We start from the raw sequence: 27,960 nt of genomic DNA on the forward strand, positions 1-27,960 counted from the left end.
CACCTGCGGTGTACTCGGCCTTGGTGAAGCGCGGGGGCTGGTCGTTGATGTCTTCTAGCACAACGCGCACCTCCTGCAAGGTGAGGTCACTGACCAGGTCGAGGGCCGGGGAGGGCCCCCGTGGTGGTGTCCAGCTGCGGTTGCTTGAGGCCTTCACGATGAAGGAGAAGACAGCTTCCCGCTCACGGTCCAGGTCCCGCAGCACCAGCAGGCGCCCGTCTGGCCGGAGATGGAAGTTCTTCTCTTCGTTGCCAGCTGGAGGTAGGGCCACAGCACAGGGTGAGGGGATGGGGCTGGGGTGGGGCTTGGTGGGCACATCTCTAGCTCCAGGGTACATAGGGCAGAGCCTGACAAGCCCCACCTGCTATGAAGTAGTACACGATGGCATTGGGACCCTCGTCTGCATCCACGGCGCCTGTCACGTTGCCCACGAGGGTACCACGTGGGGAGTGCTCCGGCACGGTCAGCAACTGGTACTGGGGACTGCCTTTCTGCAGGGGGAAGGGCGGAGGTCACAGAAAGCCAAGGTCACTTGGGGTGAGCAGAACTTCTGGAACCTCAAGGAAGTATGGGCGGGGCCTGGCCTGTTCCGTGAGGCAGACCAACACTTGAGCTGATGTTTGAACAACAGGGCACGCTCATATATGTGTGCACGCACACACACTCCCGCACTCACACGGTCTCTGGGGAACCTCACATCCCACGTGCACACAAGAAAACCCCCCACCAAGTTGCACAGTCTGAGTCAGCGGGAGGGGCTCAGTCCCAGCTCTGTGAAGCAAACCGAATATTGGGTTTCCTGCATGCTTGCTCTTGGGTGTGCAATCAGGAGAGATCCCGCTGCACGAGTCTCGCCTGTTTGCTCTCCTCACTGGCAAGTAGTACCGTGAAGTAGCAGCTGCTCAATAAACACTTGTCCTGTGAGGTACATGCAGAGTTTCTGTGTGTGACCACACGTGCGCGGTACAGTGTGCATGGGAGAGTGGGAGCCTGTGTGCCTGCAGGCAGGGGAGTCTCTGTGTGGGTGGCGGGTGCGGGGTGCGGGATGGGGGGGGTCAGCTCACTGGAGGCCTCACAAAGAGAGGTTCGTTGTCATCAATGTCCTCCAGGGCCACCTGCAGCGGCTGCATGGTCTCGTACGGCACTGGCTGACCCAGGTCACTGGCTACCAGGATGAGCTGGGGGACAGAGGAACACAGTCTGAGGGGGGTCATCACACCCCCCCCCTCCCCAGGGAGACAGCTCACCACCCAGGTGGGCATTCTATTCTAGGTGGGGAGAAGGCAGCCCTGTACCAGGAGGAGAGCCCTGCCCTCAGCCCCGGGGCCTGCCCCTTACGCTGTACAGGGCCTGTTTCTCCCTGTCCAGGCGCTGAGCTGTCTGGATGAGGCCGCTGATGGGGTCAATGGTGAAGTACTCCCAGTCCCGGTTGCCGGCTGTCTTCAGGAAGCTGTAGCGCACGGCCCCATTGAGGCCCTCGTCCTTGTCTGTGGCATAGACCTCATATACATTGGAGCGCAGCGGGATCTCCTGCGGTGGGGGGTGGGAGGGTTTGGCAGGGAGGCTCCTGGGGCATCCGAGAGAATTCCAGCTCCCAGGCCCCGCGGGTGCTCTTGTTCTTTCTCCTCACTCAGCACAAGGTCCTTGCCACTTTCCAGCAGGCTTAGGAAACGTCTGCCCACTTCGCTGGACTCTCCTGGAGTTTCAAGCACCTGCTAGAACATCCCTTCTCCCCACCCCCACTTCACTGCCTGTCAGTGGTCCTGCCTGGTCTCCATCCACCAAGCTTCGCACACACTCAGGGTTATTGCCCTTCCAGGGGCTTCCCCCATCCTTTGGATCCCACTGGAAGGCAGAGGGAGAATCCAAAGGCAGAGACCACAGCTACCCCTCTGTGCCTGGGTCTGTCTTGCTCTGTTAACCCTAATCACAGGAGTACTAGGAATCCCCAGACAACACCATCTACCTAATTGGGTACCTGAAAGTGAGGGACAGGCAGGTAGAATGACATGGTGTTTAGAGACAACAGCAGTGTTCTAGTCTGTTACGAATTCACCGTGTGACTTGGGACATGCATGCTACCTCTTTGGGCCCCAGGTTCCTGATTCCTTTGAATCTAAGATGTCAAGAGATCTGATGGTTTTAATATACTGACCCATAATAAGGCTGCACAGGGCACAAGGAAAAAGCACATTTCTTGGATTTACTTGAAAAATTATCAGCTCGGCGTGGTTCTCCGGATCTCACGGATCGGGACAATCAGAGACTCCCAAGTGGCAGTTACATCTAATTAATGGCAATGCGATGACAGGGAATATTACTTAACACCTGCTGGTTGCTTGGGAGACACGAATCTTTCCAAATACAGTGTCTTGAAGGGAAAAATGTAGCAAATGGGGCCTCTGTTGTGGAAAAGAACTAGATTATTATTAATTTATATCTTGCCTTCTTCCACAAAAGATTTGAGGTCACTTACAAAAGTCTGTAAGTGTATACATTATAACAAGAGAGAACAAGTTAAAAAAAGGGGGGGGGGCGTAAAGAATAAGAAAAGGTTGGCAGGAAAATGGAAAGTGAGGGGTGGGGGACAAGGTCTGTGCACTGAGTCCCTGCAGGGTCACTGAGTCCTTGCAGGGCGGGCTGCTCTGAGCTCCTCAGTGGGCTGCACAAAGACAACCACTCCCTCACTGCCGTGGGCACTGGAAAAAGCAACTCAACAGCTATGGGCACAGCATCGTTTCCCGGTGCTCGGCCCTGGGGGATATGTCTCCTGTGGGACCTCAAAGAGGGGGCAGAGTGACAAGGGCCTGATGTTGATGTTCTGAGAGGCGGAGGCATGCTGAAGTTCAGGGAACGGAGAACAAGTGGGAGATCCCCTGAGTAGATCAGCACTGAGCAGATGGGGCCGGGGTGCTGAGAGGAAGGAGCGACAGGGCAGGGAATAAAAGAGTGCCCCCTGCCTTCCCGAGGCAATTTAGAACAAAGGATGAAAGAAAGATTGGGGAATTCTAGAGTCAGTCACTTCCTCCTTGTTTCTTATTTGGATGCCCAACCCCAATTCCTAGGCCTGGTATCAGCAGGAACAGCAGACAGACGGAAGGAACATGTGTGTTATTTTGAGACACAAATATGGGGGAAGTGGGTGTCCGGGGAGGCTGCCTTTCTTGGCAGACATCTAAAAGCAAGAGCGAGGGCATCTACTACTCTGAGTCCTGTTTTGCGGATGAGAAAGCACTCTGAGAAGTCTCTTTCTCAAGGTCACAGTAGCAACAGTCAGACTTGGGCCCAGGGCCTCGTGCTGGCATAGCTCACACTATTCCCCACTCTTCAGGACTGCTCTGTGTGACACTGAGCAAATAGGCCTCGCTTGCTGGCCTCAGTTCCCCCACCTTCCCAGTGGGGGCCTTTCACTCTTCCAGGTGTGACTGCGGGAGGGAGCTGGTGGTGGGCAGGGGGCCCGAGGCCAGCGGTACCTCTCTGATGTGGAGGACGGTGCCGTTCGGCGGGCGCACAAAGATGGGGCGGTTGTCATTGACATCGATGACCTCCACCAGGAGCATGGTGGTGCCCCAGAGCGGGGGCTCTCCCCCATCTGTGGCCACCACCGTCAGGTTGAACCTCTCGTAGGACTGCAGTGGCCGCTTCGTCGTCACCAGACCTGAGTCCATGTCCACGTGGAAGGCCTCTGGCAGGCAGGACGAGAGAGCCACCGGGTCCGGCTCTGGCTGAGACGTCCCTCCTTCCTGTCCCTCCTCCTCCTCCTCCTCCTCCTGGCCTGGGGCTGTGCACATGACCACCCGCTCCTCCCACGAGCAAGTCATCACGGGTGGGGAGTAGGCTACTTACCCACGCCAGGGCCCTCGAGTGAGTAGGCCAGCTCCCCATTGGGGCCCTCGTCCTGGTCAGTGGCCATCATGGTGATGACCGAGGTGCCTGCTGGCTCGTTCTCGTACACGCTTGTGCTGAACTGGGGCTTGGAGAACTGTGGGCGGCAGTCATTGACGTCCAGCACCTGGATCACCACCTGGTGGCGGAGGGGGGATGTGGGGTCAAAGGTCAGGTGCATACAGAGGGGCTGCTCCAGGCGATCCAGTCACACGGGAGCAAGCCAGGGCAGACGGTGCCTGCTACTGGAGTCTGACCTCAATTTGTACAATCCCCCTCTCCCCAAGCCTCCTCCTGAGCCATACACTGGGGACAGTAGTATCTCCTCTCTCAGGCCCACCCATGACGCACAGCGCCTGGCTTCAGGAACCGCTGTGCAGCTAGGCCTGTGGTGACCGCATGTCGGTGTCCACGTCCTGAGGCAGGGAGCCCGCCCCACCCCCTCCCACTCCGTCTTTTCCTCCTTCTCACCGTGACCCCTACGTCTGCGTCTGCTCTCTCGATCGTCATGCGGGATTGGGAGTCCTCCACTCCCCAAAGTTCCCTCTTGTCCGGCTTGGGAATCTGGCTTGGGACGGGTTCCCTTGGCTGACCCCACACACCCAGGGCGGGCCCCCTGGACACCCCAGGCCAGAGGCCGTCTCTCCCCTGACTGCTGAGGCTCTGCCTGACCTGTGTCCCCTGAGAGCTGCTCACAGCAGTGATTTTAAGAACTCTGCCATGTGCACAAACCACCTTCCAACGCCCCGTCGCCCTGACACCACTGCCTGGGGCCGGAGGTGTCATATTGGCTGCCGCTGCCTCCCACGCCCTGCAGAGTGGACAGCGAGGCTCGAGGCTCGGAGAGGTTACAGGCCACATGCACAGGGCTCCACTAGTGCGCTCGTCCTCTGACTCCCAGTGCCGTGCTCTTCCCAGCTCAACAGTGTGACAGGGACAGGATCCCAGTGTGTGAGTACTCCTGCCCCCCCCAACTGCTCACCAGCCCACACCCTCCAGGAGAGTTCTCTTTGGAGGCTTAGGCTATGGTGGGGAGAAATGGCAGAACTGCGTACTGTGTTGAAGCTAGAGCTGGAATGGGAACGGGGCTGGATGCCCCATTAAAGTTCTTTAAGAGACATAAAGATAATTGTGTCACAATGACGTTTGGTTGCTGGGCTGTTTGTTTCGGGGGACACTGTGGGGGTGGGACATGTGGAGCCCCAGGCTTGGGTTACACAGGGGTGTGTTTAAACACTGTCTTCGCAGAGTTGGGCCCAAGAAAGTTCTCTTGGAAAGTCCCCATCTCCCTAAGCAACCTCCTTTTTGGCTCACCCAACTAAGCTCCTGCTGTCGGCTGCGGCCACCACGTCTCCGAGGGCCCAGGAGGCCCTGCTCCCACCCTGCAGGTCCTCTAAGATAAAGGTTTTGCCTGGTGCCTCCACAATTCCAGTCCTTAGAGTCCCTGGTCCGGCCCAGTGGCCCTTACCTGCACCGAATTTTCTCGACGGTTGCTGGCTATATCCCCGGGGTTGTCTTTGGCCAAGGCCGTCAGAATATAGTGATCCTTCTTCTCCCGGTCCAGAGGAGACAGCACATAGATGTCACCCTGTGGGGGGCAGGGTGATGGAATCAGTTCCTTCATCAATCCGACTGGTAGTTACTGAGCACTAAGTCTACACCAGACATTGTTCTAGGCTCTGGAGATGCGGCACTGAACGGAAGAGACAACAGCCCCCGTCCCCACGGAGCTCGGGTTCTAGTGGCTCTGCGGGCCCCACGACTCCGCTCCACCTGGAGATGGGATGGACGGGCCGCGCTGGAGCTGGCTACCTGGCCCGGTATAGAGCAGTCCTCTGTAAATCTTTGCTGTTCACAGTGCCAAGCCGGGAGCATGACTGATATTCGCACAGAGCATAGAATCTGGCTGACCGGGCCGAGCGCAGGGGGGTCTGGGCCGCGAGAGTCAGTAGGAGGGAAAGTCTAGTTCTGGCCCTGTCCCTGGGGAAGGTCCTGCCTGACCAGCCACCCCCAGGCTGCAGTGGTCTCTCCCTGCGCTAAAATACCAGCTTTGAACCAAGTCACAGTCATTTAAATCATCACCCATCCTTTCTCTTGAGTTTCTGCTCTCCCACAGCATAGGGGAGGCACCCATGGGAGGCGTCTTCCCTTCCTCCACCCCCACCCAACACTGATACAGGGCCATGTATACAGTAGGAGCTCAAACGCTGTGCCCACTTTCTGCAGAGCTTCCTCTACCTTTCTTTTAATGGTTTCTGAAAGCAGTCTCCTGGACTTGAGTCAAGTTTTCTAGTCTGGTGGGGACACAGCTCAGAATTTTTTTTTGTCCCACAAAGGCTAGTTTCAAAAGACTGTGGCCACAGGGACAGAAGGGCCACAGTCTGCCGGATGTCTGGGACTTGTGCCGGGCCTGCTGACTTGGTGAAAAAGCCTCTGAGACCACAGACGTCCCGATGGCAGGACCCAGTAACTGGGATGACGTGGTATTTGTGGCGGCTCCTCAGCCTCTGCCCGGGCTCTTCCCAGCGCCCGGTATGCCTGCTTACCGTGGTAGGGTTGATGGCAAATTTGCCCTCTCCATCCCCGAGGCTGTACTCAATGAGGGCAAAGTTGCCCGAGTCGGCATCTGTGGCGGTGACAGTCAGGATGACCGTGCCCACGGGCACATCCTCGAAGACTGCTTCCTGGAGCCCAGCAGACAGGGAGAGAGAGCAGGCCCGGGTCAGGCCTAGTGTCTATGCCCCTGCCCTGAGAACTCACCAGGTACACAGCCTGGGGCACCGAGCCGCTCATGGGGCCCGTGGGATGCAGAGGACGGCCGTATGGGAGTGGAAGCTGCCCAAAGGGCCCAAGACCTGGGCACGGGTACTGACCCAACCTGCTGCCCGGCTGCCCACCTGGTAGGAAGACTGGTCAAATACGGGGTTGTTGTCATTGATGTCCACGATCTCCAGGTAGACGGGGATCTCAGCGGCACGGGGCGGAGACCCATTGTCCGAGGCCCTCACGGTGAAGTTGAGCCACTGCACTTCCTCATAGTCCACTGTCTGGTTAGCAATGACTTTCCCTAAGAAAGAGAGGTACCCACTGCCCGTGTGGCCGCTCCTCACTCACGGAAGCTCTCCAAAGTATAAAGAGAAGGATCTGGAACTCTGAGGGCCAGGGGTGGTCCCTGGAAGAAGGAGGTGGCCCAGCAGCACCAACTAGGGGCAGGCAGGCCAGAGGCCTCACGGCAACTAGTATCCGGCTGTTCCCCTCACGGGAGGAGTGAGAAAGCTTTTCACAAGTTGAAGGGATGGGTACCGACTAGCCCAGGACCTCCTCTGAGAACTTCTTCTCTTGGCCTTCTCGCTCCCCAAGTGAGACTCCTAGTGGAAGCCCAGGTGGTAGAGGCACTGGTGGAGTATCCAATGGGTCCAGCAGACCTCAGAGGGGGCCTCTACACCACCTGGGACTAGGTACTCTCCTTTCCTATAGTTTGGGCATCTGGGAGTGATGGTAATGCTGGCCATACTGGATCTGGCCCAGCCCACTGAGGGACTAGGGTGAGGCCCCCACTGGAGGGCGACAATGGGCCAGGGTCCCCTGGAGCTGAGCAGGCGCATGTACCTCAACCCTCTTCTGGAAGACTTCCCACCTACCTGCGGAGGAGTCCTCCAGCCGGACATAGCCTGGGGGCATCAGGTCCAGCAGCGTGTACGTGATCAGCCCATTGAGGCCCTTGTCTGGGTCCACAGCAGCCACAGCGATGAGCGTGGTTCCTGGGGTGGCCCCCTCCAGAACCCGCTCCGTGTAGCAGGTGATCCCGAAGGGCTTGAACTGGGGCGTGTTGTCATTGACATCCAGGATGTTGACTGTCAGCTTGGCTGGGTCAGAGGCAGGGGTGAAGGTGATATGAGGGACACCAGTGTGGCTAGGCCTGGCCTTGCTAAGTGTCGGTCAAGCCCAGACAGGGTTGTGGCCTTTCACTGCCCTCCTGGAACTCCCTGAAGCTCTACCCAGCCTTTGTGTGGTGACACGTGACCCTTTCTCCTGGTCTGGTGGCTGGCTCTTCCATGGGGGAAGGAGTTTGGGTTCCACCAACTGGCTAAGTGATCTCGGCGGACCCTGGCCCTAACTGTGCCTCAGTTTTCCAACCCATCCAGTGAGGTAGGGCTGTGATGGTCTAAGAGTCGAAGACCCTGTCCTTCTACTTCCTATCTGAGGTGACCCCTCAGGGTAACCCGCCCAGGGCCTTGCCCTCTGAGCAGACAACATGTAGGCAGTGAACGGGTCTGCTCTTCCTTCCTGAAAACTTGGGCCTCTGGCCTGTAAGGATAAGCAGCCAATATCTGCCAGGCCTATCTCCCCATCCCAGCGGCTGTCCGTGCCCTCGAGGCCAGAGGTGACTTGAGGCCACCCCATCACTCCATCCTCCCGCTTCCTGTTCTGCCCACACAAAATCCACTCCTTCAGCAGCCCCTCCTGGTCATGCCTCAGGCTGTGGACAGGGTAGTGGCCGGTGCCCCTTTCTGCTCTGGTACCTGCACCCTCTACACTAGTGCCTTGGCCTCCATGGACACTCACGTTTCCTCGCGCTTTCCTTCCTCTGGGCTATATGTTCTGAGGTTCCTGTCACATGTGCCCACCACACCCTCCTCACTGACTCTGACGATGGGGCTCTGGCCGGAGTCTCTGTTGGCTGGTCGATTTCTTAGTGCCCACCCAGTCTCTATCAAGCCTCCTTTCCACTCTGAGCCTTTGGGTTCAAGACCACACACAATTCTGGGCTTTGGATCCCCCACCATTGAGCTCTCACAACTGGAACGTGGGGTCACCCTGAGCCCCCCTGTGGTGGCCACCCTTCATACCCATTGTGTAGCCTGACAATTGTCAGCCCCTGCGGAGAGCAGGTCCTGCTGCCCCCTCCCTGGGGTCAGGCCTATGCGTGTTCCCAGCTGCTGCCCCTGCCCTGATGGGCTTAGAGTAGCCTGTGGCAGGTGCCTGGGGGAGCCTTACCATTTGGCACGCTGACAGAACGCTCTGGTAGGTCACTGGCATTGTCAATCACTGAGAGAGTGACCTCATAGGTGGCAACCAGCTCCCGGTTCAGCGGGGACTTCACCATTACGGACCCTGTAGACCAGACTAGGTTCAGTTTGAGGGGAACTCCATAACATCTGGGCCTCCCAGGAGTTCTCCTCTCTAGCTCCCCCAAACCACACCAAGAGCAATGATCCCCAGTAGAATGGGGACTTGGCAGTGACATCTTGGGCTGGGATGAGACCACAGCCACCTGCACTCTGGGGACACCACATTTTGCCCCTCACTCCCTGCTTACTAGCCAGGGGAACTTGGAAAAATTATTTAATATCTCTGCACCTGTTTCCTCATTTATAAAATGAGGATAATTACAGTATCTACTGCACAGAGCTATTTTGAGGATTATAACCATAAAATGAGTTTACATTGGTGAAGGGTTTAGAACGGTGCTTGACACACAGTGCCACGTAATTGCTTGTTTCCAGAATGCTTACATTCTACAACAACGTGCGTATACTGACACTACTGAACCATATGCTTAAATAGGGCTACTGTGATAAATTTTATGTCGTGTTCATTTTATTGCAATTTCAGCAATGCTTGTATTCTAGGGAGACTGAGTTTAAAAGGTCAAGGCAGCTAGAAATGCCTGAGGGTGTTCTCTGGAAAGGACCGTGGTGAGACAGGCTGGATAGTCAGGCCTAGCTCTTTGTCTTGATTACGTGGGACATGACAGGGCTTGACTGTGGGAAAGGAGCACCGTTCTGTGTTAAGACTGGCAAGCTGTCTCCTTTTGTCCTGCCCCCACTCCCTCTGCCAGCCCCCGAATCACAGAGGAACTCTCCAGCGGCTTGGGCTTGAACTGGGCAGACCTAGTTGGCCAATCTCAGGGTTGGCTCTGTTGGAGGGCCTGGTGGCCTGACCCCTAGGTGAAACTTTCTCTCTCCAGCTTCCTCTCAGGCAGTGTGGCCTCTGGGGTTCCCTACCCCCTTGGCAGATCCCCTGCTGGGCTTCTGTCTTCCTTGGTCCCCAGCCAAGGGGCGGTCACTTACCCTGGGCCGCTGCCTCCTCCTCCTCCTCCTCTTCCTACTCTCGCTCCCCGTCCCCGAGGTTGGGGAGCGAGGATGGGGAGAGGGTGGCTGCATTCAGTCTGCAAAGGCTGGGCCACGGCCTTGGCCTGGGCCCCACAGGACAGGAAGGGTGGTAGGGGTGTGGTATGGAGGAAGGCGATGGGGTGAAGCAGAGATGAGGTGGGAAGTGACAGAGAAACAGAGCTCAAACCTGCAGGCCTGCCAGCCAGGAGGAAGAGAGAAGAGGGTTAACATCAGTTAGTTCAGGGTGCAGAGGGGGGATGGAGCAGAGCAGGGCGTGGGGGACGGTAGGGTGCAGAGCAGACCAGGGCAGGAGGTTTGAGAGGGAAGGGAGTGGAAGGGAAGGGGGTGGGTAGGAAGCCAGGGGAGCAAGTGGGAACCCCATTGGATAGGAGCACTCAGGGAGCTGAGGCTCTGGCAAAAAGAAAGGGGAGGAAAGCTAAGCAAGGGAGGTAGAGAAAACATGAGGAAGAGGGGGCAGAGAAGACACTGGAAAGAAAAATGGAGAGAAGAGAGTCAGTTGGAGGGAGGGAAAACAGAGAAGAGGAAAGCGGTAGAGGAATCAGCAGAGCATCAAGTGTGGCGGGGCACAGAGCAGCTTTCCATGGTCCTGACCAGCCACTGCGGCAGGAATTCTGCGCACCCGGGCCATGGCCAAGCCATCTACATTCTTGCAGTGCTCCTGGTTTTCCTGTCTTCTTTCTTCCTCTGGGCCTCAGATGCTTATTGAGCGAATCATACTCTAGATCCAAAGGCTTACTGCTCCCTGTGGTCATTCGTACCACTTTGGTTTTATGTGTCTATTCCCTTTTATTCCCATACTCGTCTCCCCTCTTCTCCCCTTGGTCAATCACTGTAATGGACTGAAGAGTATTTCTCACTTGGAAGTATTCCTGAAAACCATGTACTGTTTCTTGTGTGTGTGTGTTTTACATTTACACAAAATGGGACTGGGATATATACGTATTTCTTATTCCTTCTGTTTCTTATTTCTTCTTCTCCTCCTTCTCCTTTCTCTTCTCTCTTCCTCCCCCCACCCCCTCCCCCTCCCTCCTCCTCTTCTTTTTCTTCTACTTCTATATATTTCAGATTCGTCTCGGTCTTACTCTTTCAGTCAGTACTTATTCCTAAGGTCTACCCACATTTCTCTGTGAATCTCGTCTATTGCTCCTGACTGCTGCATGGTATTCATGGCGTACGCCCGCCATGCCTTACTCTCCAATCTGCTAGGGATGGATGCCTGGGTGGCCTCCAACACCCACCACCAATAACATGGCAGGTGACGTGGCATACAGTCCCGTTACTGACCTGAGAATGTCCTTGGGACATACACCCAGGAGAAGAACTGTGGAAGGATGGGGTATGAATGTCCTTTGTGCTATATTGCTGTCTGGATGGTGGAAGCAGTCTAATCTCTTACTGTAGTGTATGAGTGTTCTGACGTCCCCACATTGTCACCAATACTCAGCACTGTCTCGCATCTTAATAGCTGCTAATTACATATAGAAAATTGATATCTCATTGCTACTTTACTATGCATTTTTCTGAATAACAATGATTTTCAGAATTTTGTCATAGCCGTCTTAGTTTTTCTGTCACTCTTCTGGGCCTTTCAAGGAGGACACCTGTAGGGGTCCCGCATCCCTTCTTAACTCCCTGGAGTAGCAAAAACATGAAACTTTGGGGGAAATGGTAGAACCATCAACCTTGCGATAAGCTGCACAGATCATGAAAGATAAGCCACAGTTGTTTCTTTTGTGCTCACATAAGCAAATCCTCAAGGGCATATATAAAATTTCCAGATGACTTAAATGACTAGCATATGTATAAAGAAAGCGTCCAGCTACCTGGTTCTTAAAGAGATACATAGAAAAACAAGCTACCATCTTCCTAGACGATTACAGACATGAAAGCTTTACAATATTTAGTTCTGGCAGGAGTGGGTGAGGTGGGTGTTCTTGTGGAACACGGCCAGAGGGAGGCAGTCTGAAGGAGAGATTGAGCTGACAGGAGGAGCAGCAGGAGGAGAGAGGGAAGGAGCCAGGGAAGAGAGGGACAAGAGAGGGAGCACTGTGATGCTGGGTGTGGGGGAAGAGAGCAGGAGGAGGAGCAGCCGAGGAAGGGGGGGAACAGAAAGAAGGATCAGGAAGAAAGCAGAGGGCGAGGAGACGGGGCAGGGAGGCAGGAGCGCGGTGGGAGGGGAGCCAGCCCTTGTACCTGTGTTGATATTCACAGCAAAGGCATCCTCCTGGTCGGGAACCAGGCGGTCAGTGTCATCCTTGGCCACGATGCCGATGATGTGGTACTCTAGCTTTGGGTTGAGGTCACGGTCCATGGCGGTGACGTTGGCGATGATGGTGCCTGGCTCGGCCGACTCCAGCACGCTCACCGTCTGGATAGGGTTGAGGAACTCGGGGCGGGAGTCATTGATGTCGTCGATAAGGATGGTGATGAGAGCTGTGCCCGAGAGAGGGACGGTGCCCCTGTCGGTGGCCACCACCACCAGCCTGTAGGATTCCTGCTCCTCCCTGTCGATGGTGGCATTGGCGACACGGATGACTCCAGTGACTGGGTGGATGAGGAAGCGGTCCTGGGCCCCGGCTTCTATTCGGTAGATCAGCTCCCCGTTGAGGCCACTGTCCCTGTCCGTGGCTGTGACCTGAAGGACTGAGAATCCTGTGGGAGTGGGAATGGGGAGTGGCTGAGCACAGTGGTCTCTTCCGAAAACCTTAGACTGGGATGCACTTGTTGGTGGTTCCCAAGGGTCCCGTCGTGCCAGTCTTGCCTGTGGTTATCTTTCATAAAATTTACATGTTTGATGCTTTGTAGATAACTCTCATTTTGTTTCACATTTTGGGACTATTTGAGAGACTGAAAAATCTTTAATAATTTAACGATTAGTAATATCTTCTGCATATTGTCTGATTTTGACTTTTGCCCACTTATCTTTCAATTTATGCAAATTATATAATTATGATAACTGGTGACAGATATCTTTTTCTCAGTTTGTTTATCAGTTGCTATTGTTTGGTGTAAAGAAATATGACTTAGGGGGGTGCCTGGGTGGCTCATTCATTAAGTATCTGCCTTTGGCTCAGGTCATGATCCCAGGGTCCTGGGGTCAAGCCCCACATCAGGCTCCCTGCTCGGCGGGAAGCCTGCTTCTCTCTCTCCCATTTCCCCTGCTTGTGTTCCCTCTCTCGTTGTGTCTCTGTGTCAAATAAACAAATAAAATCTTAAAAAAAAAAAAAAAATTTGACTTAGTATGCACCAAAACTTTTCCTTTTTTGGGTTCTCTTTATCATATGCTTAGAACCTCTTTATCAGAATTCAAAGAAATAATTCAACTAAAGTTTCTTCTTTTGTTTGTAAATGTTTCCATTCTTTTGTATTTTCTCTAGACCCTCTATAGGTTTCATTTTGGTGCCTGATATGGGGTGACAATCTGCACTGCATATGAATAGATATTTTGCACTTTAAGTAATGAGTTTTCACAATTGACTTCATTGTTTCCTTTAAAAAAAAGAAAAAGATTTTAAGTAATCTCCACGCCTAATGTGGGGCTCAGACTCACAAGCCCAAAAACAAGCGTCCGCGCTCCACTGACTGAGCCGGCCATGCCCCCTTACTCACACAATACTACTTTCATTACTTTTCCAGTATCTGTTTCTGGGTTAACTTTGTCCCAGAGTCTTATGCTCAGATCTTATGGTCTGTAAACCCTGCAGTTCTGTAACATGCTATCGTTATCTGGTAAGGCAACACTGCTTTATTTATACTTCCGTCTCAAAGTGTTTTTGCTCTTCCAGCTGACCTTTAGAATCAAATATACCCTCCAAGCCATAGTTGATGTTGATGGGAATCACATTCATCTGATTTTGACTTTTAAACCGTCCTTCCCAGGTGCCTGGGTGGCTCAGTGGGTTAAGCCTCTACTTTCAGCTCAGGTCATGATCTCAGGGTCCTGGGATCGACCGGCATCAGGCTCTCTGCTTGGGAGAGGGGAGCCTACTTCCCCTTCTCTCTCTCTGCCTGCCTCTCTGCCTCCTTGTGACCTCTCTCTGTCAAATAAATAAAATCTTAAAAAAAAAAAAAAAAAGTCCTTCCCTCTAGGGACATAGATGGAACATTTCTTAATAATCTCATTTTCCAGACAAACACTTTGGATCAGAGCAGGGAGGTGAGGGCCGCCTCGTTTTTCTGACTCCCTTTCCAGTGCTCTCTCCGGCTGCCCTACTGCCCTTGTTTCTTGCTGCTGGGTGAATTCTGCCTCTACCCTGTGAGGTTCCAAGTCCCGTGGACCAGCAAGCAGCTTCTGCCGGGGGCCAGGGGCCAGGGCCTGGGGTCTGCTTACCTGGCAGGCAGTTTTCTAGCAGGTGGACTGTGAGGGCGGGAGGGCTGAACGTGGGCCAGTTGTCATTGTCATCCAGGATGGTGACCAGCAGGTCGGCTGTGCCATTGAGCAGCCCAATGTCCTCAGCCAGCAGGAGCAGCTCCAGGACCGGGGGTGAGAAGGCCTCCCGGTCAATGATGACACCTGACCTCACTGTCACCACGCCTGGCACCCAGCACCGCCAGCCAGGGAGACACAAAGGAAAAGGGAGACGGAGCAAGAACCAGCCAGGATGGGATAGAGAGAGAGAGACAGGGGAGTGAAAGGGGAAAAAAGACAAAAGAGGAGCGGGAAAGACAACATAGTGACTTTCTACCCCAAAGGCTCAACAAACTGTTCAGGGAAGGCCCCCAGTGTCCAGTCTCCTGCAATTATCCTCTCCCTGGGTACCCTCTGCAGTGCTCCAGAGTCTTGCCTAGGATGAGGGACCCAGGGAGGAGCACTGGTCTTCTCGCCAGCATACCCCTCCCTGTTGTCTCCGGTCACCAAGCTGGCCTCCTATCCAGGACCAGACTGATGGGACACAGTCTCTGGGGAACTTTGGACGTGGTCTGAGGACAGACCTTTGGCCACTTCTGGTGGGCTAGGGTCCTGAGCCTCTTCCCCTGGGCATGGGCAGATGGAGGGAGTGGGTATGGGGGTTCACTGTCTAGGCTGAGAGCTTATGCACTAGCAGGTCCCTTGGTTTGGCTCTGAGCCTCCTGCGGGCTCCTCCTGCTCTGCCCCACAGGGCTTAGTCCAGCTGCAAAGTGGGGCTTGTGAGGAGTGGGGTCCCCCTGGAGGGCCTGGATTTAGTGCCAAGGAGGGAGGCCCTGGGTCTGGTGGTTGGCCACTGCCACCCCAGCGGGAAGCCCTGGTGCCAGGCTGGGAGCGCTGGGATGGCACAGAGGCCTCACCAGAGCTGTTGTCGATGTCAAAGAGGCCACTCTGGGAGCCCAGCAGCTTGTAGGTCACCACGGCGTAGACGTCCAGGTCCGCGTCCAGGGCCAGAATGGGCCCGTTGAGCACCGTGAGGGGGGTCCCTGGGCCAGGGGGAGAGGGGTCACTGGGGGGCCAAGCTGGTCCCCACCCACCCCTCCCCCACCCTGGCCCCGGTGAGCCATGGCTGACGATGGATGAGAGGGAGGGAGGTGAGGTGGACGGGGTCGGGGAGCCCTGGGCCAGGCTGCGGCAGCCTTGGCAGACTGACGCAGATGCCTGGGGAGCAGCCTCAAAGCCCTGCTGGGGAGAAAACACAACAGCGGTGAGCAAGCCCCTCGGGGCGCCGGGAGTGCGCCTGCCTTCCCAGCAGCCTTTGAGGGTTACTCCATGGGAGGGTTGGGGCTCCCTGAGCGTGTGGGCCCTGTCTAGCTATGCACGACCAGCCCAGGCTGTCCACACGGGTTCCAGATGCTCTTTACAGAGGTCTGGCTGCACCCGGTTAGGAATACCCGGCCCCTGCCTGTGTGTGGGACTGCACGCGCACGGTCACGGTCACGCGCACGGTCACGAGCACGCGCACAGGAGTGCTGGCAGGTTGGGGATCCCGCTGCTTGTGCCTCTGTTGCTGCTAGTGGACACGTTTGCACATGGAGTGTACTGTGTAGGCCCCTCCCTGCATTTCTGTGTCTCTGCACACCTCTGCCTCATGCGGGCCCGTGCCATCACGTACGTGTGTGAGCATATACACAGGAGGGACTAAGAGAGCGGAGCGCACCCAGCCGGAGACAAGAAGCATTGTAGCTCATGTCTTTCTGAGTTAGAATCTGAGCTGCTGGGGCAGCTGGAGGAAGGGTGAGGGGGCCTCCCCAGAGGCACAGCAAAAAGGAGATTCTGTTCCTCTGAAGACAGTGAGGCCGGTCAGTGTGCTGGTGTAGGGAAGGGGCTAGGCTGGCCTCCCTGGGGCCCCTTGGCCTCTCTCCTCTGTTTATGTGTGTTCCCTGAGCTTCTGAAGCCTCTAGGATGCCCTGTGCTCCTGGGGTGAGGGAACAGGGAGGGGTGAGCTTACCCCCTTCCTGGGTAGTCTTCAGGCCTTAACTGTCCCTCTTGAGGGGGTAATGGGGTGGCTTTCAGAACACTTTGGGGACCAATGACCACAGCTGTCTTTTCCAAGTAGACCTATGGCCTCTTTGGTTGGCCCCCAAGAGGTGCGGTGACCCAGGGCCCACCAGCCCCTCAAGAGCGGTGCCCCTTCCTCCCCTCCACACCCCTCTGCACCTGCTGGTCTCTGGTCAGCCACTCGGTGAGGCTGCCTCCCCAGCCAGGCTTCAGCAGGGCCCCTATCAAGCACAAGGGAGGCCCTCAGGCATCCGGGGCCCAGGGGGCACCCCAGCAGCAGGGGCTCCCGGGTGGGTCTGGCACCTACCAGCGGGAGAGTTCTCCATCACCTCCGCCTGGTAGGTGCTCTCAGTAAAGAGGGGATGGTTGTCATTCTCGTCTGCCAGAAAGATCAGCAGCAAGTCAAAATCCTGAGGGAGGCACAAGGGAGGGTTAAGTTGTAGACCATGTTCTAGCAAAATGCTCCAGTGGGGAGGAGGGCTGGAAAGTGGGGGGCCAGGGTGCAGAGGTAGAAGATTAAAAAGCCCACACTCAGGGTCCAGAGATTGGGGTTCAAGGCCCTGCCGTGGGGCCTTGGGCAAATCATTTCCCCTATCTGGACTGTTTTCTGGTCTGGCAAATGGGAATCCTAACTCCTTTCCCAGAGGTACTGTGAAGTGAACAGGATGGACAGGACCAGCATTTAATCATGTCCCATCACCTGGTAAGAAAGGACTTCAGGCAGGAAGATGACTGCTGGTTTTTAGACTCTGTAGGCCTGCCTGATACCCCAGTCCAGGCCCAACCAAACTCTCCCCCAGTGCTGTACCTTATATCTTTCAGAAACCACAGTTGGGTTCTTGTCTTAGAACCTCTCCGTAGCCCTGGATGCTATCTCTGTTACAGAGCTGAGCAGATCCAGACCCACAGGGAGAGCTAGCAGCGGTGTGTGTGTGTGTGTGTGTGTGTGTCTGTCTGTCTGTGTGTCTCTAGCCTTCCAGCTTCCTGACCCCCCACTCCATGCTGCTGTTTAAGGGCAAGTTCAGCAGCACGAGGTTTGTCATTGATGTCCCGCACCCGAATCCCCAGCAGCATCAGGGGCATGTTGGGGAAGAGGAGGAAGCAATGGGTGTGAGATGGGACAGGTGAGCAAGGGGGCAGTGATGGGTGGTGTGTGCCCAAGTATCAGTGGTTTGGGGACCAAAGAGGACAGCTGGTGTTGAGTGTTTGCCACATGCCAGGCACAGTGCTGATGACTGTATAGATACTGGCTCCTTCTAGTCCTTTCCATCACTTTGGGGCAGGGGAGGTTCTTCATTTTGCAGAAAAGAAGGAAAATGGGATAGGAGAGAAATCCACTTCTTGTCAAAGCCACTCATCCAATGACAGGTAGAACTGGGATTTGAACCTGGCACTGGTTCCCTTGGATGCCTGTGCCTCTAACCCCCAGGCCTGCTGCCTGCCGCCTCAGCACGCAGCCCTGCTCCCCCATGTCCTCTGGCCTCACCCTCCTGGCTATGCGTGGGTTCTCCGGGTTGTCCTTCACGGAAATGGTCAGCTTATACTCCGGGATCCGCTCGCGGTCCAGTGGCCGGTTCACGGTGATGACCCCTGTCTGGGAGGCAGAGGGCTGGTGAGCTGAGCAGCGACCTGGCCCCTATTCTGGGCTCTGGTCCACAGATGCCCAACTGCTTCACCTGTAGCTCCAGGAGTAGCTGTGAATTCTCTCCCTACATTGCCACAGATACGGTCTAGATGGCTATCATGGGCTGGCGGGGTCTTGACAGGGCAAGAGTGGTCCACCAATGGCCAGGTCTTGCTGTCTGCAAGGGGTAGGTCCTCTGAGAACCTCATGGGGCTGGAAGCGGCTAAGACTCCAAGAGGACAATGAGGACTTCCTGGTACATCTTGTTAATAAACCAAATGGAATTGAGGCTCTGGCTCCCTCACTGCACATGGCAAGGCTTGGGGGTGACAGGGACCCCAGAGGTGGCTTGGCTGCAAATCCAAGATTCTATGCTACCCAGAGACTCCCACATCCCATCACAGGACAGAGGCTCAAGGAAGAAACTGAGCCTGAAGATGCCCAGTGCCCAGAGCATAAAGCCTCTAAGGCTGGGTCCTCTGGTTCAGAAGGAAATCTGGGGGTCCCCTACCGTGGCATTGATGGAGAAGGCCCGCTCTCGGTTGCCTGCAGTGATGTTGAAGGTGAGGAGTGCGTTGCACCCACTATCGGCGTCGCTGGCCAGGATGTGGGTGACGAAGCTGGAGACGGGGCTATTTTCACTGATGGTGATGTTCATGGGCAGGTTCAGCAGCACGGGGTCATTGTCATTGATGTCTAGCACCCGGATCCCCACCAGCATCTGGGGTGTGTTGGGGAAGAGGAGGAAGTGACGGGTGCGAGATGGGGCAGGCGAGCAGGGGTCAGGGTGGAGATTGCCAAAGAAAAGGTGTAGGCGATCACAGAGAGAAGAAAGAGGAAGAGGAAGAGGAAGAATAGGATAATAAAAAATGGCACAAGGATGAAAATGAGAATAAGAAGCAAGCAGAAAGGGCAAAGAGGCAGAACCAGGGCAGTGGCGGGGGGGTGGCGGGGGCAGGGCAGAGTGACAGTTGCAGAGGCCTGGCTGGCTGGGGTGGGGAGAGCTGTGAATGCCCATGGCCACCAGGCCCCAGGGAGCCCCAAGAGGCACTGGCCGGCCTGGTAGGGACTCTGCGGGTCTGGGCTGGCTGCAGGTTAGCCTGGGGCCTCTCTGGGAATGAGAGTAGGCATATAAATAGAAACCTCTATGGAGAGTTCAGGGGGCAGTGAGGGCATGCCCCTGGCATGGAGCCCCGAGACTTACCGTGGAGCTGAGGGGAGGTACCCCCCTGTCGCGGGCACAGACAGTCAGGTTGTAAAAGGCAATGGTCTCCCGGTCCAGCTCCACATCCTTTCGGACCCGCAGCACCCCCTCCACAGGAGAGATCACAAACTCCCCTGGGTGTTGCCCAGGAGAGGCTGCAGTGAGCCGGGAATGGCCGGGAGCCGTGGAAAGCCCTTGGCCTCTCCCTGCTTCCTCTATCGAGCCTTACTCACTGGGGGCGGGTGGCCAGCTGGGTACGCGGCCTCCCGTGCCCCCAGCTTCGGATCCTTGGGGAGCCTGGGCAGGGTGGGAGCAAGAGGGACAGATAGCTGCTCGGGCTGCAGGTGCTCATGGGCCCGCTTAGACCCCAGTGTGCCTGAGACGCCGGTTTGGGTCCCTTCCCTGGGCCTCACGCAGGGCAGGGACTGACCCTGTGTAAGACGGTTATGTTGAAAAAAGTGGGGGCCTCTTTCTACACAAGCACACTCTCACACTCTTGCTCAGAAACTGACTGATGGAGGTCTCGGGTACTTCGTGACGTGCAATCCCTTCCAGATACCATGTCTTGGAAAACGGGGGAGAGGACAAAGCTTACCCCCAAGGGATGGCTTGCTGATGAGGAGGCATAGGACAGGGCAGAGCAGGAGTGACTGAGGTCAGGGAAGCCCCAGCTGCCCTCCATACAGCCCCGGTCTTGAGCCACAGCTGGCATGTCAACAGCATTTGGCCAGGCCTGGGGAACCCTCTTGGCCTCTAGTCAGACCTGACTTCTTTTCTTTTACGCTTTGGAAAGCCTTCAGCTGGCCCTCTGGCTTCAGTATGAAAGCATCTACAGCAAGAACCTCAGATTCTCAGGCTGGCCTGGAAGGGACCCCGGAGACCATCCAGGCCCTTGTGTCCTCGGGAAAATGAATCGAGAGTCTGGAGAAGGGTGACCCCTTGTCTGAGCTCCCACAGCAAGTTCATTCTGGAGCCAGTACTCAAATCTAGGGCTCTGGGTCTCAGCCCACTGCATCCATTGGACAGTGGTCTTTCTAGAACCACCACCAGAGCAGACAGACCAGGATGGGAGGTTTGGGAGAGAAAGGTGAGGACAGGGAGTGGGTGGAGGGGAACAGATAGGAGCCCAGGTGGGTAGGAAAAGGGCAGGAAAGGTGAGTGAGGCAGGTGGGGTAGATGTGAGGAAGGGCGGGCTGCCTCTTTGCGTCCCCCCTGCCCTGGAACTGGGGACAGAGACAAATGGCACCTGGGGGAAAAGCCCAGATGGGACACTGACTTGCTTGTGGACATACAGCATGCAGGGGCACCGCAAGGGTGGAGGCCCTAATTGCCAACAATTCCCTCTGCCTGACCCTTCCTATCCTACCTCACTGCCCCTGCCCCCAGCCACTGCTGCTCTGACTCCATACGCAGCCCTTCTGCGGCCCCCCACACCCCTCACCCTCCCAGAGGCGTGGAAGCCATCTGAAGCAGGATTTCCTGAGCCTGACACTCCAAGGTCTCACAAGAACTGGGGATTCCCTTTCTTGGGGTTTCCCAGCCCTGTCTGGGCCCCTGACCATGGGTGAACAGATGGCCTCCAGCCCTTTCTCTAAAGCCAGCTACCCTCTTGAAGGAAGGAAACGGCTCTGAGAACTCAGGGGGCAAGCTTAAGGCTCTGGAGGGCCGGACCCAGGCTAGACCCCAGTGAGATCAGCTCACGAACTGAAGATCGGGGAGAGGGAGGCAGGCCGAGGACCCAGGATGCATTATCCCCAGCAGCTTACCCCCAGGAACTCCCCAGCATTCCACTCCTTTTGGAGGTAGAGGTTAAAAACAGAGGCTTTCCATTTGCCTCTTGACTTCACTCCCATGTGCCCCTGGGCATGTGACTGAGCTTTGCCTTGATGTCCTCATACGGAAAATGGGCCATTAAAAGGGTGGCACTGGGACTGGACAAGGCCTGGTCCACCTCCTGGGTGCTGGATCCAGGGCAGGTCTTGGTATGATTAGAGGGACCCGGAAAGGAGCCCAGGCAGTCCGCCAAGGGAATTGGGGCCTTCAGGGGAGATGAGGATGGATGAGGGGTCAGAGGAGCAGGCTGTCCTGGAAGGGCAGCTGGAGGTTCCGAGAAGGCCAAGGCTAGAGGGAGGGGCTCCCAGGGATAGAGCCTCTTTCCCAACTTGCTTGACTGCGTATATCCTCTGCAGAGCCTAGTAGGGCTTCCTGTCACCCCTGACGTCTCTCCACCAACAGGAGCCCCTCCAGGCTCCAGCTGCAGGGCTGGGAGCCGGGGGGGGGGTGGCCCAAACCGTGTGTCTTCACCTGTGGTGTATCACTAAGCCGGCTCTCCACGGAAAGCAGTCCTGATACATAGCATGTCAGGTTTTCAGGTTACTGCTGTGGTGTCACTGAACTTGGAGGTAGGGGGCGCTGTGGGGAGTGGACCCCGTGCCTTGTGGGAGCTGGTCAGGCACAACCCTAGCCTTCCCTAGTCTACCCTGCAATGGGGCAGTGCTCTGTGATCCCAAAGTTATCTCTGGGCTCTTCCTTCCTGGGGGAAGGGGACCCCAAACTTCTCTTACTTCTCTGGGCAGTGGCAGGGGGGTGCCTCTCAGTCTCCTGGGATGCCCCACAAGACCCTAAATTCCTATGGCTGACCATGATCATGTGTCAATTTAACTGGGAGGTCTGGCTCAGGACTCCAAAAGTCCACGGCATGGAGCTGTCTGCAGTGTGCTAAGATATAGGTGTACCTCACCTGTACCCCAAAGATATACCTGTACCCCAAAGCTGGGAGCAGTGAGGGCCTCTTGCTAGGAAGGGGGTCAGCCGTCTGCCCAGCTCCCACCCCTCGGTGAAGCTTCAGCAGCCTCCCGAACAGGCGCAGGGACTCCCGGGCGACGATCAAGCCTCCGTGGTTGTGAGAATAACAGAGAAAGTCCCTCGCTCTGCTGGTTTCGGGAGAGGAAGGCATGCGGCTTAGCCAGAGAAGGGATTTTGGGGGCGTGAAACGGTGGACTGACAGAATGGAGCGACCTCCTGCAAGCTCAGGCTAGTCTTGCTCTGGAAGTGAGTTTTAGTGCCTGGACTGCAAATACAGCCCAGGTTCTGTGTTCTATCCTGGGAGCTCTCATCTGCCTCCTTCTCTGGTGCGGACCTCTCAGCTCGTGGTTTTGTGTATCTCCATGCTGACAGCTCCCAGCAGAGACATCCCTCCCGACCCCCTGGCTTGGGCGTCTAACCCCCACCTGCCATCTCACACCTCCTCTCACCTCTGCCCCTCACCTGCTCCCACCGCAGCCTTCCCACAGGCTGACGGTCATGCCCTCTCTCTAGTTGCTCAGACCGAAACCCTGGTGTCATCTCCCACTTTCTCCACATCTAATAAGTCAGCACATCCTGTTGGTTCCACCCCTGAAATACGCGAGAGCCATCTACCTCACCGTCACCACCTTCGGTGCAACCAGCCTGAACCCAGCTACGCCATCTGTAGCCTGAGTGATTTTAACAGGCTCCTATGGTCCCTCCCGCTTCCACTCCTTGGCCTCAACGGTCTGTTCTGAGCACAGGAATCAGAGTGGCCCTGGTCACATCTAAGTCAAATTGGGTACCTCCTGTGCTTCCAGCCCTCCTATGGTTCTCAGATCACTTGGCGCCAAAGCCACGTCCTCATCGTGGTCAGCAAGACCCAAGAATGTCTGGAACGACTACCACTCTGACCTCATCCCTTCCTGCTCCTCCTCTCACTTGACTTAGCATGCTCTGGCCTCAGGGGCTTTGCACTTGCTGTTCCCTCTGTCTGGAATGGTCTTCCCCAGATGTCCACATGACCCGCTCTGCTTTCCTTGAGGTCTTTGCTCAAATGTTACCTCCCTGGACATGTCCTCCCTGAGCACCCTATTCAAAATTGCAGCTTTTGCTTGGCACACCCCATCTCCTGGCTTTATATATCTCCATAGCCCTTAGCACCTCCCAATATACTAAGTTATCTGCTCAGTCACTTAGGTTCATCGCCTGCGTCTTCCTACTGGAACGTGAGCTAAGGACAGGAATCTGTGTCCATCTTGTACCGTCCAACATCCTCAGCACCTGAATTATGACTGGCATAGGGTAGGTGCTCAATAAATACTTACTGAATGGCCCATTGAAAATCCAGATGTTTCATAAAGATTTGGATTTCTAGATTTTGTCTTGAAGGTGGGAAGACCTAGCCCCTCGGGGCCTGCATGCTGACATAGCCACATCAGCAGAAGCTGAGCTTGGGTCCCATAGCCCCCACTACTCCCTACTGTCCTACCTAGACCCCTTCCCACATGTGTGTCCCCAGCCTGGCACCAGCAAGCCTTTGAGTCTGGAATTCTGACTCTACAGAAATGAGCGGAAACTAACTTGCGGAACCGCTCAGGCTAGGGCCAACCCCGTTCTTCCCGAGGATGACCACTGAAGTAGCTGTGAAGGCTATGCCTGGCAACCAGATGTACAGAAAAATCCAGGTGCTGAATGCATCTCGGGGTCCGGAAGGGTTGGGGCAAGGATATTCATCCTTCCTCTGCCCTGGGGTCTTTCCTCTGGGTATGATGCTGGGGCATTTTCTACCTGATTCTCAAAGGGCGACCCTCCAAGGCTACTAGTCTCAGGTTTCAGAATGTTCTCTCATATCCCTGTAAGGAAGGGGTGGGGAGAAGAGTATTTCCGGCATCTTATGGGTTGGAAACTGAGGCCCAGAGAGTGCACGGTCACGGCTCCTAAGTGGGGCTGGGGAGAGGGTCACGGGTTGCGCTGCCCTCCACGTCTGGCTCAGGCCCCACTCACCCAGAGGGTCTCCATCCACGATGCTGTATTCCACCTGCCCATTGGGGCCCGAGTCCTGGTCGTGGGCCAGGAAGGTCCACACGCGGGGCCCCGGCTGGCCCTCGGTGACATCAAATGGTCCCTCGTAGTCTCGGGGGAAGATGGGCACGTTGTCATTGATGTCATTCACGTTCACGAGCACCTGGGGTGGTGGACAGGCTTCACTGGGGCTCCACGCTGGCTAGCCTGGAGCTGAGCCCAGTTCCCTCATCTGTAAAGTGGGTCTGATAATCCTGTCTCCTGGGGCCGATGCAAGGATTCTCTGGGATTGTGGAGGGAGGGGTGTGCCTTTTAAGCTATGCCTACAGATAAGTTATTGTCAGTGTCAAAGCCTTTTTATGGACATAATCACCATATTAGCATAATGCTCCGGACTTCTATTTACTGCCGCCCTACGGTCATTTCCCATGGTCTGCTCTGCCCACACTGATGAGCCTTCACTCTCTCCCTTTCATGGAAGAGGAAAGTGGGGCTCAAGCAGGTGAACTGACTTGCCTCGAGTCTTCGAGTGGAAGAGCAGGGAGATGAGCTTCTGTTGGTTTGACCAGAGTTGGGGCCCTTCCCATGAAGGGTGGGGTGGGGGAAGGCAGGGGTCATCATCTGTCTGACAGATGAAGCTATGCAGAGAAGTTCAGTAAGCTCCTCCAAGTCACACAGCAAGTCTGGCTGAGTTGCCAAGACCCGGGCAGGGCTCTCGGATTTAGGAGTTTCTCCTGGACAATCTTCCCTTTGCCCCTTCCCCGTTAGAGCTTCCTGGGCCCTGTCCTCCCCCCGTGCTGTGTCCCAGCCACCCACCGTGGTGATAGAGGTGAGGCGCTGAGACAAGATCGGGCACTGGTCTGTCGCAGTGACGGTCAGAGTATAGCGGCCAAGGCTAATCTCATAGTCCAGCTCCTTGGTGGCACTGATGACACCCTGGGGGCAAAACAGGGGGCAAGCATGGATCAGTGGGTCCCCGAGGACCAGCTTCTTCATGGGGAACCCTCAGACCACCCCTGCCTTGGAGGTGTGCTCTGACACCTCAGCCATGATGGGGAGCCCATGTTACCACCCCACCTAAGTCTGCTTCCTTCCACACTGGCTGCCTCCATACTTTCCTCCCAGACTCCATCTTTTCTCCGTTCCCACCTCCCATAACATCACATCTGCTCTGCCAGCGGAGCCTCCTCGTAAACCCCACCCTCGGCTGCTGACCGTGTGTCTGTCGATACGGAAGGTGTTGATGATGTTGCCTGCGACAATGGCGTAGCTAACTGTGCCGTTGGGCCCCTCATCCGGATCTAGCGCCTGGATGGTGATGAGGGTAGCGTTGATTGTGTCTGGGCCCTCATCCAGTACGATTTCATAGTGAGGCTGCTGGAACACTGGTGCGTTATCATTCTCATCCACAACGGTCACGTACACGTGAGTGGTGGCCTGTGAAGAAGAGTGCGGTCAGGTTCTTTGCTAAAAGAGTGGAGGGGAAACTGACTGGATATTCTCCTAGGCTGGGATCACTCGGCATGATCCAGTACAGTGAGAGAAAGAAAGAAAGGACAAGGCAGGAAGCCACAGGCTGGTAGAGAAGGAAATCACAAAGATTCCTCCAAAAGCCAAGATAGGTAACTGTTTAGGTCCAAGATGGCACTGGTACCACCACAGCTTTGTCTATGTCCATGGCAGACATCAGTAATCAATCAAGGCTCTGCTGAGCTGGGATACAGCCTCATGGTCCTGGTCAGCCCAACAATTTAGTGATTAAAATTAGCATATGAGATGAACCCTAGTAACCACCCCCCACCCACAGCTTTGGTTGGGCCGGGGCCTTACTGACCTTGGGCCTCCTGCCAGATCAACAAAGGCATGAATGTGATGTACACAGCCCAACACAGTATTAAGCTTCACCAATGTTCATGTAAATGGAAGAAATATGTATTTTTGGCATTTTTGAAAGGAAAGACATTGGGTTTGGGGCAGTTAAATGGGCAGAATTTGTTGAATCATGAAAAATAAAGCTCACAGAACATGACTTCATTGCAATAATATTTTCTGCAACATGTTCTCCTGCAATTGGCCATTTCTGGCTGATGCTTGGTCTAATCGGGCCACATGAAATATCCAGCCAGTTGGAACTCTGTGATCGGCGGCCCTCAAGAACCATAGAGAGATGACAGATGTGGCACTTTACCGGCAGAGTAAATAAATGGGAAAAGGAAATGAGCCATGTGCTGGTATTCTCTGTGCCTCCTGCTGCCCCCCTTTCATTCTCTGCTTCTCCACCTGGGAGGACATCCCCTGTGCGCCAACTCATCTGGGCTCCCTTGCCATCTGGTTTCCAGATGGGTTTTACCAACAGGAGGTCCTGGTAGAAGCCAGGAGGAGGGAAGAAAGAGAGGTGGGGCATTTCTTCCACACTCCTTCCTTTCCTCCCTGCAGTTTGGTCAATGGTTGTGTTTTTCCTGCCGGATGGCCCTTCTTCCATGGCTCCAGCTCCCACAGGGGTCTTGCTACCTCATCTCCTCTTATTGTCCTTCCGGGTGCGTGGGTGGTAATGGCTTCCTGCAGTTGCTAGTCTATTGGGTGCTTCTCCAGCCCTCTGTAAATGGTCTCCATTAAACTCTCTTCATTAAACTTCTGAGTGTGCCATCTGTTTCCTGCCAGGACCTTGGCTAATATGAACCATAATTAGTGACTGATATAAGATAACAAGGTTATAATAACTGCAAAGATATCTGGGTAGGGAGAACATGGCTAGACGATTGCCAAGGCCACAAAACAGAAAGAATATAAAAATCTGGGTATAGACAGCTTGTGCACATCTTTTTCCTGGAGCTTTGGAACCCATCTTGGATGGTTCTAGAACCACATATGGAGGGGCAAATGGGCAGCAGACCTATAGCCAAGAAGACTTTCATTGCCCCTGGGGAGGCAATGAGTTCACTGAGCTGCAGCTGTGGATCTTGGAGGGGTGGGTGTGAGGTGGTGACTAAAGTTGTTTCCAAAGCAGGTGGGGTTGGACCCTTGAAATGGAGCTCTATGACCTTGGGCATATCGCGTTTTCTTTAGAATCTTTTCTGCTAAAATAGAATCTGACTTGATATCTACAGTTCCTTCCAGCTCAAACATTCTGGTGTTCTGAGTTTGTTGTCATCAGTTACAGGGACTAAATCCCACCATCAGGGAGGCATTCTTCTAGGTCTTAGAATCACAGTGGATCATTATTAAAGCAAGAATCACACAGAGAGGGGGAAATGCATTATTTTAACATTGCTCAAACTTTTCTACCAGAGAGGTAAGTTGCACAAACTGAGGAAGAGTCTGAAGTGTCTGTCTAAAGAAGGAAATAGCTTTGAAATTTCTCATGTTATCTTTGAAAGCTCAGATGGATTTTAAGAAATGGGCAGTAATACAATAATAGTAGAGGACTTTAATGCCTCACTTACATCAGTGGATAGGTCATCCAGACAGAAAACCAACAAGGAAATATTGGCCATGACAACAGGTTAGACCAGATGGACTTAATAGGTATATACAGGACATTTCATCCCCAAACTACAGAATACATATAATTGTTAAGTGCATATAAAACACTCTACAGGACAGGTCACATGTTAGGCCACAAAATAAGTCTTAATTCAAGAAGACTGAAATCATATCAAGCATCTTTTCTGACCATGATAGTAGGAAACCAGACATTAGTTATAAAAAGAAAATTTTAAAAATCACAAATACATAAAGGCTAAACAACATGTTACTAAATAACCAATGGGTCAGTGAAGAAATCCAAGGGAAAATAAATACCTTGAGATGAATGAAAATGAAAACACAACTTTCTAAAATCTGTGGGATAAAGCAAAAACTGTTCTAGGAGGAAAGTTCATAGTTATACAGG

General features: G+C 54.8%; 1 protein-coding gene across 3 annotated transcripts in view; it reads right to left on the reverse strand.

Annotated features, from left to right (window-relative positions):
* The window catches only part of LOC131828856 (cadherin-23), a 75,912-nt gene that overhangs the window by 6,793 nt on the left and 41,159 nt on the right, over window positions 1–27,960 (reverse strand). For all 3 annotated transcript variants that reach the window (XM_059169996.1, XM_059169994.1, XM_059169995.1), the window contains exons 5-25: window positions 25,284–25,505; window positions 24,885–25,004; window positions 24,051–24,231; window positions 19,257–19,390; window positions 18,564–18,773; window positions 17,915–18,022; window positions 16,736–16,838; window positions 15,288–15,413; window positions 14,353–14,556; window positions 12,216–12,674; window positions 8,884–9,000; window positions 7,527–7,751; window positions 6,783–6,952; window positions 6,432–6,569; window positions 5,354–5,473; window positions 3,847–4,024; window positions 3,474–3,685; window positions 1,339–1,530; window positions 1,065–1,178; window positions 362–491; window positions 4–255 (exon numbers count right to left, since the gene is read on the reverse strand). In XM_059169996.1, coding sequence (XP_059025979.1) covers window positions 4–255; window positions 362–491; window positions 1,065–1,178; window positions 1,339–1,530; window positions 3,474–3,685; window positions 3,847–4,024; window positions 5,354–5,473; window positions 6,432–6,569; window positions 6,783–6,952; window positions 7,527–7,751; window positions 8,884–9,000; window positions 12,216–12,674; window positions 14,353–14,556; window positions 15,288–15,413; window positions 16,736–16,838; window positions 17,915–18,022; window positions 18,564–18,773; window positions 19,257–19,390; window positions 24,051–24,231; window positions 24,885–25,004; window positions 25,284–25,505 — 3,715 coding nt within the window. The remainder of the gene's footprint in view (window positions 1–3; window positions 256–361; window positions 492–1,064; window positions 1,179–1,338; window positions 1,531–3,473; window positions 3,686–3,846; window positions 4,025–5,353; window positions 5,474–6,431; window positions 6,570–6,782; window positions 6,953–7,526; window positions 7,752–8,883; window positions 9,001–12,215; window positions 12,675–14,352; window positions 14,557–15,287; window positions 15,414–16,735; window positions 16,839–17,914; window positions 18,023–18,563; window positions 18,774–19,256; window positions 19,391–24,050; window positions 24,232–24,884; window positions 25,005–25,283; window positions 25,506–27,960) is intronic.

This window comes from Mustela lutreola, chromosome 4 (genome assembly GCF_030435805.1).
Source record: "Mustela lutreola isolate mMusLut2 chromosome 4, mMusLut2.pri, whole genome shotgun sequence".
Lineage (NCBI taxonomy): Eukaryota > Metazoa > Chordata > Mammalia > Carnivora > Mustelidae > Mustela > Mustela lutreola.